Below are 16,949 nucleotides of genomic sequence, written 5' to 3'. Positions count from 1 at the left end.
GTAAGGGAACGGAGTTGAAACATCAGGAAGAAAGAGAGAGAATTTAAAATGTTCTGTTTTTCATATGTTTAAAAATCTGAAGATCTGTCACTTGCTGCGGATATTCCTTCCAAATGGGCCGTAGTTATTTTTCTGAGCAGAGGAACGCCTGTGAGCTCTTCCAAAAGGTCTGTCTCACTGCATGCTGTGGCAGTGCTGTTCATTTTGCTTTTACTGTTCAATATGTATTAAAAATATATTAGAGAGAGAGTGCGCTGCCTGGAATGTGATGTTTGAAGCATGCAGATACCGTTTGTTTTCTTTTGGGCTCTGCCAAATATGGTACTCTTAAAAACTCTCATAGGGTCTATCATGGTTACTTGATTAAAATTTAACCCTTTCTGAGAACCTTAGCTGCCTGCCAAGTTTATGGACAGTTTGGTCAGCGCTACATTAGATTTGCATTTATTCACTTCTCAGTAGGTATTGGTCAGTGTTTCTGTTCCCTTGGTGCCAAAATGCCCGTTTTACTTCAGAAAAAATAGTAGTCTAGAAGTTATTTATCAGTTCTAACAATGGTATGAAGAGAAGAGCACATCTGTTTTCTGAAAACATCTTTCTAGTGTTGAAGTGGCAGAGGCATGTATGCCTTCTTCTATGTCCAAATGCCACAGGATCTGCTGACATCCCTGTTGACAGTGCAGTCAAGCAAAATAAGGGGCAGAGCAAGACATGACAACTCACCCTATTCTCTTTAAATATAATTTGGACCGATATTATATCCTCATATACTATATGAGAAAGTATTTAAGAATGAAGGAAGATCAAGCCAGATCAAAGTCTCTGTTTCCTGAGACATCACTGTGCTGGCAAAATTTGGTGTTAGTATTAGCAGCAGTAGCTGAGATGGTTGACTCATAGCCGTAAGAGCTTGGGAGTCAGGACTGGTCTGAAACAAGTAAGGAAAGGAGGATGTGGTAAGACGTTGGCATTACTAGTGGTGTGTGAGGGGGTTGCTAAGGGGCCTCAGTGGGGCTCCCTGCTTTTAAGTAGCTTTTAAGCTACTTTTGTCCTTGAAGCCCTGGCCTTGCAGCCAGGCCACGCTCCCTGTTGATCTGGACCCTGACCCTGACTCAGTTTTCCAGCTTGACAACCTTGGACTTCCTCATTGCTGCCGACGTGTCAAATGATCTGCCTGACCCTGTTTGCTGTCACTGGACCTGCTCTGCTCGCCTTGCTCAGGTGCTGTGGGATGGTGCTCTTGGCAGGGAGGGCGCTGCCTGCCTTGCTCTCAGCCTTGACTCCCGGCATACAAACATACATACACTTACCTGTCTATGAAATGTGTATTTCAGAGCTGTTTGCAGTATGCTTACTATCAATATGTTTTGCCACACAGATTATCAGTTGTAAATTGCTTTGGGTCACTGAGTTACTATGTCCTATCTATGGAGTGCTCATGTTTAGATATCACAAGAGATAAGAGGGGAAAAAAAAATAATCCTAGTCTTGCTTAAAATAAAACCAGCAACCGAACTGGGAAAATATCTGCTTTAAGCAACTGAGACTGCACACGGTAATTTTGTGTGCTAAAAATCTTGAATAATTCAATTCCAATGAGAAGAATAATTCAGCTTCAAGGTAAAAAAAAAAAAAAGAGAGAGAGAGAGCATTGCTTGTTGCTTGTTTATTCTAAAACTGCTTGACTCGAGCAACTTGAGAAACAAAATTAACTTAAAAGAATGCAACAAAATGAAAAATGCAAAACCTGGTTAGGGATAATCAGTTTGCACTGGAGATAATCATTTTCCAAACCAGATCCAGGCTTCAGGTTCAGTGATGTGACGTCACTAAAATCTGTCAAAAAACAGACAAAAGTACAAACACTGCACAGTAGCTGTGCTGGATAAGAAGAGCTGCTGCAAAGAAGCAGTGTGTGTGTACAGAAGCCAAGAAGTCTGGAAGGACTGGGATAAGCTGACCAGACTTACGCATCTATCATGATGTGTTGAAATTATTTCAGTCCACCTAGGCACAGATAAATGTGACCAGCTGCTGATTATTTTCATTTCTTTGGATGATAAGGATCAGAATGAACTAGTAGGGGCTTACAGCACCATGCGCATGCTGTCTGTGCTGCACTCGTGTTTTTAGAGATTAAAAAGGTGGAAAAAGGTGGGAAAATAACTTGTCTTTCCTGAGCAGTGAAAGGTTACATTAGAAGTTCAGGCTGTGCTGCAGGCATGCAGGTGAGTACAGATCCAGTCATGAGAAGCACAATCACTCTGTGTTCTTATAGGAAGAGAAAATACAGTGCACAGAGGAGACGGAGCATTTCAGCAGTGTGTGTTGCTGCAGTAAGAGATGGACTACGTTCTGAACAGGATAACCCTACCCCAGGAAGTATGCAACTTGCTTTATCTGGGTTAATGGGTGAGTAGAGCCTGACCGAGGTGACAGTGGCAGTTCCACTGGCAGCAAGTCACGGGACTGTCTGTAATGCTAGGTTTATATCTGCCAGATAAATGGAGCCAAGTCTGGTTTGGCTAAGTCACAGTCACACATCTTCATATAATGCAATACTTCTCGTATATGGGGCTTAACACCATGATAAAGTAAGCGCTTCATCTGGGTGTTCCCTAACTCATATCTGCCTGCTCAGGTTTTTGGAGAAGGAGACAAACAACAGCAACACGTGCTCCCAGCTGACTGATTCCTTCCTCATGGCTGCGTAGATGGAAGTGTTGGCCGAGGACTAAAACATGAGGAAACTCCAAGCAGAACGAGAGAAAGCAGACTTGTGGTTTGTTCGTTTTAACATTCCAAAGGTGAAAAGCATCTGGAAGGGAAAAATGGCAACAACAAAAACCAAACAAAAAGAACAACTCATGGTATTCTAGGTTGGTTTTGTGCATGATGAAAAACATGCTCCTTGTAGAACACGTGGACACCAAAGGGATGAAAGTTATCACATTCCAATTATATTTGTTCTTGTTATAGGTAAACATATGCAGATGCTGTTGAATTTGGAGGTGTTTTTAGTGATTTCTTTTTCTTCCTTTGTTCCCCTTTCTCCTCTTGCTAATACTTCTTTTTTCCCTCTTTTCCCCCATTTTCTTCTGGGCCTTCTGTTTCCTCCTGGAATAATAACAGCGTCTTCAAACTGCATCATGGAACTCTGGAAGGGAAAATCCCAACCAGCAGCGTGGTGTTTTATTGGTGTTGCATGAGCTCAAGGGTAAAGGAGAAGTTCAGTCTGTAACATCAGTGCATCTGCGTTTCATCACATGTTTGTATGGATTGGAGCCCTGAGGCACATGGCAGCTGGCAGGAGCGAGGCAGGGTGGATGTGCCCACAAGGGAAAGATGATGGATCCCAGCTTGGGCTGCTTCACAGCCTCCGTGCTGGCAGACTGCAGCTCGACAGGCCGTGCCCTCATCCTGGAAGGGACAGAGAAGCCTTCCTGCTGCGACCACGCTGGAACCAAACATCCTCAAGCTCTGACCTCGTATTCAAGCTGTTTCACCCCAGGGACCTGTAAGTCCGCAGCCACCACGCCACGACCCCACCTCAGCCCGAAGCCCACCACCACCCCACGGTCTACCATAGCGGCTCCCTCACGCCCCGCCCACGCGCTCCCAACCAATCACAGCGCGGGAGCCGCCCGCCCTCAGCCTATCGCCACCCGCTTCCCTTCCCGCCTCCGCCCCGCCCACCCGGGAGGCGCCCCGCGTCCCCCTTCTCATGCCCCTTCGCGTCGGGCCCGCCCCCTGTCGCCGGCAGCCAATGGGAGAGCGGGCGGCAAGCGCGGCTCTGGCAGGGTGTGTGAGGGGAGCGGCCGCGGTTCCCACTCGCGCTCCGTCTGCGGCGCTGACTCGCTTCTGCTCGACCGGGTGCGGGCCGCCGAGAGCCGGAGCCGGTGAGCGGCGGCACCCGCCATTCTGTCAGCGGGCGGGCAGAGGCCCGGCGGGCGGCAGCGGGCCCCGGGGCGGCGCTGCGGGTGGACGCGGGGCTGCAGCGCTCCTCCCGCGGGCGGTGGGCTCCGGTGGCCGCGGGGAGCGGGCCGGGGGCGGCGGAGGGGGGGGCGTCGCCGCGGGCCGCGCCCGTCAGGTCGGGGTGACGCTGCGGGGATCCGCGCGTCCCGTGAGCCGCAGCCTCGGCCGCTGGGAAGTCGGCGCCCGGCGGCGGGCGGTGCGTGACCTACATGCGGCGTGCGCGCCCGGGGCCGGGACGTTCGTTCGGTGCTTTTGGGACGCAGCTGCTCCTGTGTGCGCTGCGCCTCGGGGCACGGCGCCGTGCCGCCGGCAGCGCCCGCTGAACTTGTTGCTAAAGGTGCGCTGAGGTTTTGCCGCATCTTCCATCTCCGCCTTCTCGCCCGAGCGCGGCGCGCTACGTTTTCAAGTTGGGAGGGCAGGATCGACCCGAAGCGTCGGCCGCGTTATTTATAGCCCGGCGGAACGCGGCTCTGTAGCGCTGCCGGCGGAACTGCCGCAGGGAGCGCCTTTCGTGGGCAGGGAGCGGCGCGCGGTCGGCGGGCGGCCCTTTCGTTCATCCCGCACGCTCGGCGGCAGCCGGCCCGACAGCCCGCAGGACGCGCCGTGCCGGACTCGGCTCGCTTCCTCCGAGGGCGGCGGTGTGACCGGGGCAGCTCTGCTGCCTTTGGTTCTGGTTTTGTTCCACAGCTGTGTTTTCCTGCCCGTCTGACCTTCCCGGCGCCCGGATCCTCGGCGGGGTCGCGTCCTCTGCCTGAGGTGAACTATAAGCGAGCGTTACGAGCGCGCTGTCGCAGCGGTGGTGTTCCCGGTGTGGCTGTACCGAACCTTTGGTGCGAATTCATCGTTACCGATTTGTAACGCTGTAGGTGAGCGACGTGGATTGGGAAGTGTGGCTTTGCGTGACTGCACCGTGGTAGAGCTGCGGCACAGCCTTAGAAATAGCAGCTCTGAGGGCTCTTTGGAGCTTCGGGGCGTTGGAAGCTTTCATTCAGGAGCGTCCTCCCGTAAGAAAGCCTTATTCTTAAAGGAAACCGTAGCACTGCGAGCTGTGCTGGGAACAGAACGTTAGGCAGGCGAAGCACGTTGCTTTCTCCGCCTGCCTTTGAGATAGAGTCCGCTTCCTTCTCTTTGGTAACTTCTATCCGGCGCTGGCAGCGCCCGGGAGCCGCCCGGGGTGCGCTGGCGCGGCGCTGCGGCGGCGCGACCTTTCCCCTACTTCCCGACTGCGGTCACGTGGGCGGGCCTGGCTCGCGGCGGCGCGCCCGACCGGGGCCTGGCTCGCGGGGGCGCGCACGGCTGAGCGGTCCGTCCGCGGGCTCCGGCCGTGCCGGGACGGGGCTCGGATCGAGTGATAAACGCGTGGCCGCGTCCGGGGTGATGGGAGGGCCGGTGCGCGCTCGGCGGGAGAGGATGTTTACGTTCGCTGCGTGCGCTCACGGTTGGAGTGCTGCAACCGGAGCACGATTGCGTGAGCGGTTTTGGAAAGCCTCATGTGAAGGTGACTCAAGTGGAAGCTTATGTTTAAAATAAAAACAGAGCGCATCTTTTTATATTTCGAAGCCGTTCCCCTTGTCCTGCACGGAGCCGTAATGCACTCCCAAATTCCACCTGCTCGGAAAAACAGCATCCGCATGACTAAAAAGCATTCCTCTCTTCTGTGTCTGGGTTAATGTTATTTGAAGGGTTGGTTCAAATATTAGCAAAATGTTCCAGGCTGGCTCGTCGGTATTCCGCTCTTGGAATGGTCATCAGGAGCCATTCGTTCCATTTGTCTTCAGTCACTGGACGTGGTGGTCAGCTTGTAGGACTTCAGAGGTGCTGGGAGGTGGACGTTCTGCAGGGCTGCTGGGAGCGAAGCCGTTCCAGAAACATTTGCTACCATCAGGAAGTGAAGCACAACTCTTTACTGCACGACCACAGAAGCTGCTTAGTGCAAAGGGAGGGCGAAGTGGAAAAATATCCTGCAGTGGTCTGAAAGCCCGGATAACGTCTTTTATAGCAGCATTTTTAAAAGAAACAAAATACCCAGAACCCAGAGGTTTGCTTTCGAGGGTGTGGGAGGCTTCTGCATAGGGCAATAGCTGTGCAGCGTTTTGCTTTTTTGTGTTTATCTCTTACTTGGCACAGAGATTGAGTTTTGAGAAGGTCAGAAGAGGTGGCTTGTTGGGATGTGTACAGTCTAACGTGTGTTGCAGTGAAGACCGGAATGAGGTAAAAGGCTGAGGAGCAGTTCAGCACGTCCTACTGCTCATAGGAAGAAATGCAAAGAGCGACAATTGTGAGAGTTTCAGTTTTGATTACAGCTGTGGAGTGGTTCAGTGTTGTTGTATGTTTGTTTTTGGTGGAGTCCACATCATGGAACCATCCAGTACAGCAGCAATGATATTCAGGTAGACGAGAAAGGCTGTATGATCCGTAAACAGTAGGGATTAAAATTCATTAGTGTTAGCCTAGTAATTAACAGGTATGCTATAACCGGTCTTCTCAAGGCTTTTTGCTTGACTGTCCTCAATTTCTGCAGGTGAGAAGACAGCTTCCTATCTACCCATGTCTTTTCTCCTGGAGGTGCTGGTGAAAGCAGTCTGTTCTGTGAACAAGTCTCCAAGAAATCTTAATGGGATCAAGGTTGAGTTTAATGGGAGCTTAAAGCCTGCAGGACAGAACTTGCATTTGGTTGTCTTAAACCGCACGATGAATCTGGCCTTTGGCTCTGGCCCCTGAGATCACCTTGCTTGTTGCACAAGCCAACAGCCGCTAATTTCAGCCCTCAGAAATAGCTAAGAGGGTAGCAGGGCACTGGGTGAACTCTTGTTCACTGTCTTAGGCCTGCTAAATACAGCCAGATCAATCCAGTATATTCATGCAGTGTAGTAGAAAGCAGTTTCAAACTACTCTTTGTGACAATGCTCTCCTTTGGCATCAGTTTTACTTGAGTGCTTCCAGTTTGATCCAGTCCCTCTCAGCCATTGAAAGCTGTGCGTGAATCAAATCTCAAACTGTTTTTCATGACTTTCTGTTTCAGAGCTACAGTTAACTGTTTGCCGTTGCCATCGCTTAATGGCTATTAGTGGCTAGCAGCATTGGAATGAATGTGGCTCTGAGCGTGTCCTGACCTACTCAAGATCCCAGCTGCAGTGAGTCTGTGGGATAGAAGATCTCTGAGGAACAAGCAGGTCACAAATTCTTTTTTGAGGAAGACAGAGCTGTTCAGGTATGTTTGCATTTCATTCCGTGGTCTATTTGTCTGTTTTCATATCGTCCTTCCACGTGTGCCTGCCACCCCGTTTTAGCCTTTGGGAAGGGGATAAGGAAATTGGGCCAAAATTCCTAAGAAGTTACCTTTGGAGCTTATCTAATCTACACACATAAGCAATGTTGGAAAATGCTGAGTATGGGACACAAGCCGATAGCTTTGTCAGTGGGGGCAGTGAGTTACTGCACACTGCTTGACTGTTCTGATTTCGAACTGCGCTGCATGTGAGGTTTGTAGTAGGTCCCAGTGTTGCTGTACCTGTGCAAATACATGCACTCAGTTCTCCCCGTGGGCTTGGATCTCAGCATTTGTTCTTTTAGGTACAGAAAATCCTTTTAATATTGCAATTTCAAGGGACTGCAGCTCTCAGCCATAGGGGAGGATAAAAGGAATGGAAGCCAATGATCAGCAATAACAACTAAAAAAACCCTTAAAATTTACATTAAGACGCTCCTATCTCCTTCAGTGCTTTGTTTAAGCCATCTAAATGATTGGATTGGCCCAATCATCCTATTTTGGCAACTCTTTGAGAGAACTACCATGTAAATAATCACGTTTGGCTTTTGGGGAGACTTAAACTGGTTTTAGCTCCCTTCAGACACAGCCAACCTGGCATGAGAGAGCTTGTCAGGTTAACTTAGCATTCAGCCCATTATCATTTAATAGAAGTTTTAAAGGAGGGCGGTCATTTGGTTTCTGTTTTATTTCTGTACCACAGTTATTAGGTTCACCCGAGAAGACCTGCTGAATTTAACCCACGTGGCTGCTTATTGCACAGGAAAAAAAACTTGGCTTCATTCCTCTTGGATTTCTCTTAATGGTTTTGTGTCTGCAGTCCCACTGGCGCATGTAAAGTAGCCAATGATAAGTGCTGCTCAAGCATTATTAGTTATTATTGAAGGTTTGTACATGAGCAAGCTACTTCGAAACAGAAATTCTTAACTGAATAACAGTGTTGGTTAATCTTTAAGTTCAGAAGTCAGCTGCTTGCAAAATATCACGTGGATTATGAATAAGCCCTTTACTCTTCCTGAGGTGTCTTGTCACTTTTTTGCAGAACTCTAAAACTCTAAGATAGGCCACAGGAAAGTGGCATTAGCTGGTAGAATATCCGACAAACACAAACGCCTTTTTGGTCATGATGAAATGTTTGAGCTGCATGTTTCATAGTGCTTACTGAAGAGAATTAGAGATCAAAAAATTGTTCTCCTTTGAGAAGCAAAGCAACCTTTTTTGGAAAATTATATGTGAGTAAAATCAGCCAACTTTGATCTCTGAATTTCTGTTAAGTTAGATGCTTTAGCTTTAGTTTTAACTTTGTTCAACTGCTCATCAATGGAGCACCAGATGCTTGTGAGTAAAGCTGCTTTAGGCATCCTCTGGTGAGCTGCTTGCCTTACCAAAATCCTGCCCTGATGTTAGGCTGTCAGGTAGTGGTGAGGAAGCACTCATGTAACAGCAGATGTGACTTTGACTGCATCAGTGCTGGATACTGCTGTACTGCATACATCTCAGTGACTGACTCTTCTGCACTTATAGCAGACTCTAAAAACACATCACTGAAGTCACCCAGGTTTTGTTATTGGTAATTCAGGGCCTCAAGTGGATAAGAATGGTCACTGTTTTCCTTTCCTATGTATCCATGTGTGACCTTACGTTTCAAGGACTTTTTACTACTAGGAATTGGTGTTCTTTCCCACCATTTTTATCACTAGCGCTTAAGGTACAGCGCTTAAGGTCAGTTCCAGAAAGCTGCCTGCTGCCTTTAAACCAGCCAGCTCTCACTATAGCAGCGCTTAAAATGCCTACATCTATCCATAAAGCTCATGCAAAAATGTCTGTGGGTAAATTCTATTGTGGAATCCAACTTTCTGTCCTCCAGATTAATTGTACGCTTCTGTCAGTTGTAGAAAACTCTTCTAGGGTGCTTGACTCGTTCCACTTTGTCTGCTAAGATGTGATGGTCTTTTAAAGCGATTGAGTTGTTTGTGCATAGGATTTCTTCATCAGGCCTATTTTTTTTTTTAATCAGATCTACTTTTAAAGACTTTTATGTTAAGTTTCAGAAAGAATCTCTGCTAGGTAGCCAATTAAAACTCTGCTTTTCAGAAAGCTTTTGTATTCATGTACAGCATAAATGGTACTAATGGTGAATTGGGAGTTTTCTTCTCCTGGGTACAGGCCCTGCTGCAAATGGGATGCTACAGATGCTGACTGCTGGAGTTTGAATGCTTTGTGTTGCACTCAGGACATCCAGAGGAATCTTTCTAAACATCATCAAGGGAACGATGAACTTATTGTGACTTGAGAACTTTGGATTTTTTTTACTACACGAATGATTTATTTTCTACTGAAGTCAGCACTGAACTGTTGACTTTATCATTTTTATTCCATGCCTTTGAAGGTGTTCTTCCAGCTTTCACTTCATGTATTCTTTCCTGAAAGGTTATGCTTGGTCCATAAGTAGTTCATACATGCAGTATAAGAAGCAGTAAGGTTGAACAAAAGGAAAACGTGCTGCCTGTAAGGAACTCTGTGCAATTTCTTGGTGGTTTTTTTTCTGTTCTGCTCTGTATGTAGTGCCTGTTTTCTTCTGGCTCTGTCCTCTTTGCACTCTCCCTTCAGATTACAGACGTTGGTAAGATCCCCCGACCCTGCTTTTCTCCAGGCCATCCATCCCAGCTCTTTCAGCCTCTCCTCATAGGAGAGATGTTCCAAGTGCGTAATCCTCTTAAATGGCTTTTCACTGAACTCTCTGGTTGCTTCATCTCTTTTGTACTAGGAAGCCCAGAACTAGAGGCGGTTCTCAGAACGGGACTTCAGCAGAGCTGAGGAGAGGGGAAGACTCACCTCCCCTGACTTCTTAGCAGTACTACTCCCAGTGCACCTCAGGGCTCTGTTAACCTTTGCTTGAAGGGCACCTTGCTGGCTGCTGTGCAACTTGCTGCAGGCTGGCTTTCCAGCTGGTCTCCATTCTTAGACACCTCAGTGTTGGGGATTACCTTGCTTTTAGTTTAGTATCAGGTATGATATCCTAGTGTTTTCATACAGATCCTTATTTGGTTATGTCTGTCTTCGGACTAGGAGTTTGGTGATCTATCCTAAAATGACACAATAGGTAACAAATTAATTTTTTGGGGGGGTGATCATTTCTTCCAAAGACTGCAGCAAGCTCATCTCCTGAAGGAAAGTTTAAATGTTTTTATTCCTTAGATGAGATGTGTGTGCCTGCATGAGTTATAAGCTTTCCAGGTGTTTGTAAGCACTGGAACAGGTTGTAAGCACTGGAACAGGTTGCCCAAGGAGGCTGTGGATGCCCCATCCCTGGAGGCATTCAAGGCCAGGCTGGATGTGGCCCTGGGCAGCCTGGTCTGGTAGTTGGTGACCCTGCACATAGCAGGGGGGTTGAAACTGGATGATCATTGTGGTCCTTTTCAACCCAGGCCATTCTATGACTCTGAATCCAGCAGCATGTTTTAACTCTGAGCACAGAGATATGTAATGCTTTCAAGTCTGCATGCCACCAGGGAGCAATCTGTGGTGAGGGCATGGGAGATAACTGTCTGAGAACTCTGGCAGCATTAAACCTGGTGTGGGGTCCAATGTGGGGATGTTCTCAGTGAAACAATGTAGCAGTCACTGTTCTTCCCAGAAAATTCTCAACTATTGATAGAGTAGAATAATTGGAGGGATTTGCTTTGTAAGCTGAGTTTGATTACTGACAGATGTGTGCTCCACATAGAATAGCTAATGTACAAATAGCTGTCAAAATATCATGAGGAGAGCTTCAAGCTGAATTGTTGAGCTTGCTTGCAAGCAAGAGTCATAGAATTAAGTTTTTAACCCAGATTTTGGCAGTTCTGGGCCATGTGAATAAGATTTCTCTCCATCTTACCCCTGTGTTTGTTAATTTGCTTCATCTGCAGGAAGAGGAGCGATGGAGGTGAAAACTACGTTTAAATAAGAGACCTCATCTCCTTCATGGGTACAGAACGTGTAGGCTGTAATATGAAGTGGACTCTTTGGTGTCTGCACCCTGAAATCATTGAGTCTATGGGCAGCAGAAGCTAAAAAGTTAAACTTTGGTAATTGTAGCATCAGTATCCTGAAGGCGCAGCAATAGCACAATGAAGAGGCTTTGTGTGTAGCAGATGGCAGTACAGATTTTCAGTCATAGCATTTTTGGACCGTGAGGTCTCTCAGGGCTTGATGTGTGTTTTCCCAGCTGAAGAGCTTACTTCCAACCTACCAGCATTTTGTTTGTAACAACAGGAAAATTGTGGTAAGCTTTGATTGGCTCAAGCTGAGGTACGAAGAGGGAGAAGCGTTGGTGGCTGTTACAGCATGTCCCAATTGAACTGAAACCAGATAAGAAAAAGGAGCAGGCAGCTTTCTCCTTTAACACTGTTTGATTTTGGTAAGGAGCAGACGTGTGTTGAAGATACGTTAACACTACGAAAATAACACTCAAAGGATGAAAATAGCCACTCAAGGCTGATGGCGAACATATGCGTTCGTTTCTCTCTTTTCCTTTCAGTAAGGTTGGCCAAACTGCTTAGCTCTTGTTTATGGCTCGCTGCTGGGAAAGGTTATTCTGCATTTGCTGACCCAAACGCCTGGAGCTACGAGAAGTTATTGTTTCAGCGTTCACAAGCCGGTGGATGTGGGCGCTGCCTTACTGACATTGGCAAGTCAAATTGAAAATCCAGCGCATGCTCCTCCGGCCCGTGCCCTTTTCCCTACTTTGTTAGCAAGCACGTGACAGCAGAGGAATGCAAAGGAGGGGAAGTGTACGGCAGCTTATGATTGAATTGGCCTGTGCGGGCTAAAAGAAATGTTCAAAGGAAGGCGCTCCAGGAAGTCTTTTTGCTGCTCAGCCATCATAATTCAGAACAAACAGTAGTCTGAGCGACTTGTTTTTCTTGAGTAAAGGAAAAGGATGTGAAAAAGAAGCGAGCTGTGTGATGGTTTCGTACCTTTCAGGATCGAGCAGTGCACTTCTCTAACTAACCTTGTCTTTGCCTTCTGTGCTCGGCTACTTGATTCAGGATTAGTCCTTTCTGGTTTAATGTTCTTTCATTTGTACTTTGGCAATAGGGAATGTTTCCTTTATTGGAGCTTATTTAAAATTAGCATGACCATTACACTAAATTTAGTGAAATATAAGGCAGCTTATGATAAATGCTATTTATAATCTTTTCCTACCTTGGACACTACAAATGCACGTACCCAAGAGGGAGGGTTTCCTGAAATTCTTTCTCTTCAGAAACAGGAGGAGGATGATTATAAATTCCCAGGCTGAGAAGCCACAGGGGGCTAGAAGAGCAGTGGAAACTGGCTGACCTGGTGCTGTGCACTGGCATCCCAGAATGTGAAATTCCAGGAGGGAACTGGAGAGTCAGTTGGCCCTTCTTAAGACAAATCGGGGAGCCTGTTTTTCCACTTAGGGGTATGGTTGGGTTTATTTTTGTTTTTTAAACTGTCTGAGCTGCACTAGCCTTATGATGAATTCTTTAATTGCTCTGTGCTTTTGCAAACCCTGTTGAGTCCAGGGTGTACCATGTATTAACTGTTGCCTGTCTCTGCTTTATTGCTCATGCAGTTTTGGTCTCAGTGTAGAGTTGATGGTGCGCAGCTCACATGAATGAGTACACAGCTGACTTTGACTTCCTGATACTTGCCTTCAGTAAGGCCATTAGAAATAAGCAGTTATTAGTGACTGAGTCATGGCATACTACAAATTGCAGCTGTTACAAGGAGGGCATACAGTGCTTGTCTTGAAACTTGTGTTCAAAACCAATTTTGTTTCTTTGCTGTCCTACTGAAACACTCTACATGCACAGATAAAATTGCCTTCTATCATGGTATTGTGAGCTTTAGCTGCTCTTCTGGAGGCCCGGAAGCCTGATTCACCAGTATTTGAGCCTCTGCCTCACTGAGCAGTGACTGATTTTGGAGGGGGAGGGGGGGGGGGGGTCTTTGGATTACCATCGGCTGTTCTAGGAGCAGTTCTGTTTGCAGAGGCTGATAATTGGAGGCTGTTCTAGGGACAGTACTTTCACAAATATTGTGCTGCCTGTTGGTCAGTTACCTTACTAGGTATTGTGCAACAGCATTTATCTTGTTCATCTCTCCCTAATACTCTTCCTACATTGTGTATTTATTTCCTACTCCTGTTAATACATACATCCCAGTGTTTACATTCCTTAACTGTATATTCATACACGAACCTTTTGTATCCCCTCTCCCGCATTCCAGATGATTTTGACATTGTAGAATATTTACAGCAAAGAGGAGCAGGACTAAAGTCACAATAGGCTGCTTTTGAGTTGCCCTGCTAAACTGTACAAGTTAGCTCTAACATGTGGTTTAGCAAGGGTTGAAGGTCAACTGGAACTTTAATTTTTAATTAAGAAAGAAAGAAGTCTAAACTTGAGATTTGCAAAAGAAATGCAAAAGGCATGAAGCAGTTGTACTTCTACACATAGAGAAAAATGTCAGTGCTGCCCTGGTTCAAGTGGTGCTGATTATCACAGAATTGCAGTCACCAAGGTTGCAAAAGACCTCCAAGATCATCCAGTCCAACCGTCCACCTATCACCAATAGTTCCTCACTAAAACATGTCCCTCAGTGCAACATCTAAATGTTTCTTGAACACCTCCACGATGGCTGACTCCACCACCTCTCTGGGCAGCCCGTTCCAATGCCTGACCACTCTCTCCGAGAAGAAGTATTACCTGAATCTCCCCTGGAATTATTATGTTATGCTTTATACCAGACTAGATTCTAGTACCTTTGTACAGAGTCTAATTTATTTTTTTGTGTCTTTTTTTTAACAGAACTCTCTCCAAAAATGGCAGAAGCTCATCAAGCAGTAGCATTTCAATTTACAGTAACTCCAGATGGGATTGACTTGCGAATGAGTCATGAGGCTCTCAAACAAATTTACCTATCTGGTGTCCATTCATGGAAGAAAAAGTTCATCAGATTCAAGGTACTTAAAACCAGTCAAGCCTACCAAACTTGAGGGTAATTTAGGTTCTCATAGATACATAAAAGTTTTGTTTAAGCAAAACTTAATTTTTAGGCCTCTTTGGCATATAAAGTTCCTTACAGCGAATGACTTGTGAGAATTTTGGTTAACGAGGGATAGTAAGGAAGCATCAGCACTGGCTGATGCTGTGCTAAAATTACAATGTCAAGGCTGAAAGGATATTTCAGTTTGATCTGTTCTATGGAAACAAGACAGAGCAGGTAGAAAATTAATATTATTAATTAGAAATTAATAATACCTTTATTTTATTCTATTCTCAATAGCTCGTATAATTATATAATATCTATTTGCATAGATCAAAAATATAATCGTGGCTTTTAAAAATCATGTTACTTGCAGAGGTACAAAACTACGTTCTTGATTTATGTTCTTTACCACAAATAAACTTTCAAATTAGGAAAAAATGTTTGTTGTTTTTAAAAGTTACCTGAACATCAATCTTGGATAAATTATGCCAGCAGTAATGTTTCTGATGTGTGTTATGGATAGAAGTGAAACAGGTATACGATACAGATTTTTGTTAACTTCTTATTTTGCTCATAGAATCATAAATGGTATCTGTTCTATTAGTAGTACATGAGGTAAGCTACAAGTTGATTTCAGTATCTCTTTCAAAAACATACTTTTAAAAAGTAGTCTTAAAAACATCTTAAAACTTTGAGAAGGGCAGTTTAAGTAACAGTTTTTTGTGTCTTGTTCAGTAGAGTATCTTTTGCCCTGTATTTGTTTAGGGAGGCCTAATAATGGGATTATGGAATCCTAATTGGAAATGTCATTTATTCCAAAGAACTTTGCTGATTTCAGTGCTTTTACTAGAACTGGTGGCACAAACCGTATAGTCTAAGAAATAATTATTGGTATTGTTGTGAGAATTTCCGGTAGCGATCAAACTTAGCTAAAATCCATGAGAGAAAATGCTGGATAATCTTGTTTAAAATTAAATGACTTAAATGTATTGATTTTTGTTTCTTTCCATGGTAATATGAAGTCAACCGCTTTGGTATGAAAAAATTATGTGAAGGCTTTTCTTTCCAGAATGGAATTATCACTGGTGTTTATCCTGCTAGCCCCTCTAGCTGGCTTATTGTAGTTGTGGGTGTGATGTCAACAATGTATGCCAAAATTGATCCTTCTTTAGGAATAATAGCTAAAATCAACCGAACCCTTGACACAACGTAAGTAGTCTGAAAACTTACTGTTCTCTAAACCAAATCAGTTTTGTGTGTAACTGCTTTTCATCTAAATCCTATTAAAGCGTACCAGTCTTTGAACAGTATGTTTGTGTTAGAGTAAGCGTAAGTCTTAATGCATAAAGCTATTAAACGTGTAGGTTGTTTTACCAGTATTGCTGCATTGCTGTATACGTGTTTGGGAAGTGCACTTGGCAACTTCTGTTGCCTTTGTTCTGGCCATAGGAGAGGATGTTTGGAAAGGAGTTCAGTGAGAAGGGGCAGACAGGCATAAAGCTTGCGTAATGCCTGCCTTTGGTACCACGGAATGTAGGTTTGCAATATTAAGTTCTCCTTAAAGCTTAAACTGATGTTAACTGACTAATGCTGCCTTTTGTTTTAAATAGTGGCTATATGTCAAACCAAACACAGAACATTGTGAGTGGAATACTTTTTGGCACAGGGCTTTGGGTTGCCCTTATCGTCACAATGCGGTACTCCCTGAAAATGCTGCTTTCCTATCATGGCTGGATGTTTGCTGAACACGGCAAACTTTCTGCAGGCACCAAGCTGTGGATGGTAAGGATATACTGTCTTTTTGTTCTGTCTCTGTGTGTATGTGGTCTGTTTTCAAAGCCCTAAAGTAGATAGTTTTGTAGGTTTTTTTTTTGTCTTGCTTGGATTTTCTGTGTCAGGGAACGAGGGCTGTTGGATATTTTTACTAATTACTGTCATCCTTTAGATGCTGTAATTGAGCTATTCAATATGGCCTTGTGGAAGGAAAAGCAAACACTTTAAGAAGAACGTCTAAATTTCCCAGCGCCTTGGGACTGTGACTCAAATGCCTACTTCTCTATGTGCAACCACAGCTTAAGCTCAGGCTATGAAACAAAAAAACCTTCTTGTTCTCTCCCGAAAGCACTACTCTAATTCTTTCTTGAAGTAGAAATGTTGGTATTTTTGGTCATCCATTCTAAACCTTACATTCAAAGAAAACAACAGTATGTCCCTTCAAACGATCTTAGCGGTAGGACTCCAAGCAGTTGGAGAAAACACATGAGTGGGTTGCTTGTTACACAATTTACACTTAAAGATAGGACTGGAATGATGTGGCTTCTCCTGACAATTAAGTTATATGAAAAGGGTTTAAGAGGCTGCCATCTCCCTTAGAGGCTGTAATAGGTGTCTGGAAGGTATGTATAGGTGCTCTGAAAGGTGGAGTGGATTTTTATTATTCAGGCTCAGTTGTTTAAACTCTTTCCATTGTTGATGTAGAATTTATGTGCCCTCCTAAGATAAAAATTAGTTTCCACAGCCTTAAAGAAATCAAGAGATGTGTTTCCACGTAATGATATATTATGGAAGTTGTTCAACAACAGATATCCAGAATATACATTACAGTTTAATATTAGTTTGTTACAAATGAAATTTCTAATCAATAGTTTCTCCTGGAAGCAGTGTCAAGAGCCTCGTGACTTGAATTTGTACAGTACAGGCT

At 45.1% G+C, this 16,949-nt stretch overlaps 1 protein-coding gene across 14 annotated transcripts in view; it reads left to right on the top strand.

Annotated features, from left to right (window-relative positions):
• The first annotated feature begins 3,752 nt into the window (after positions 1-3,752).
• The window catches only part of CPT1A (carnitine palmitoyltransferase 1A), a 36,126-nt gene continuing 22,929 nt past the window's right edge, over positions 3,753-16,949 (top strand). The window contains exons 1-6 of one of the 14 annotated variants that reach the window (XM_015286797.4): positions 3,830-3,899; positions 6,998-7,186; positions 8,286-8,475; positions 14,068-14,222; positions 15,318-15,457; positions 15,859-16,030. In XM_015286797.4, the coding sequence (XP_015142283.1) occupies positions 14,082-14,222; positions 15,318-15,457; positions 15,859-16,030 (453 nt within the window). In that variant the 5' untranslated portion in view covers positions 3,830-3,899; positions 6,998-7,186; positions 8,286-8,475; positions 14,068-14,081. 14 annotated transcript variants of the gene reach the window in all.

Source organism: Gallus gallus, chromosome 5, assembly GCF_016699485.2.
Source record: "Gallus gallus isolate bGalGal1 chromosome 5, bGalGal1.mat.broiler.GRCg7b, whole genome shotgun sequence".
Lineage (NCBI taxonomy): Eukaryota > Metazoa > Chordata > Aves > Galliformes > Phasianidae > Gallus > Gallus gallus.
This window is presented reverse-complemented; position numbering and strand designations above follow the sequence as displayed.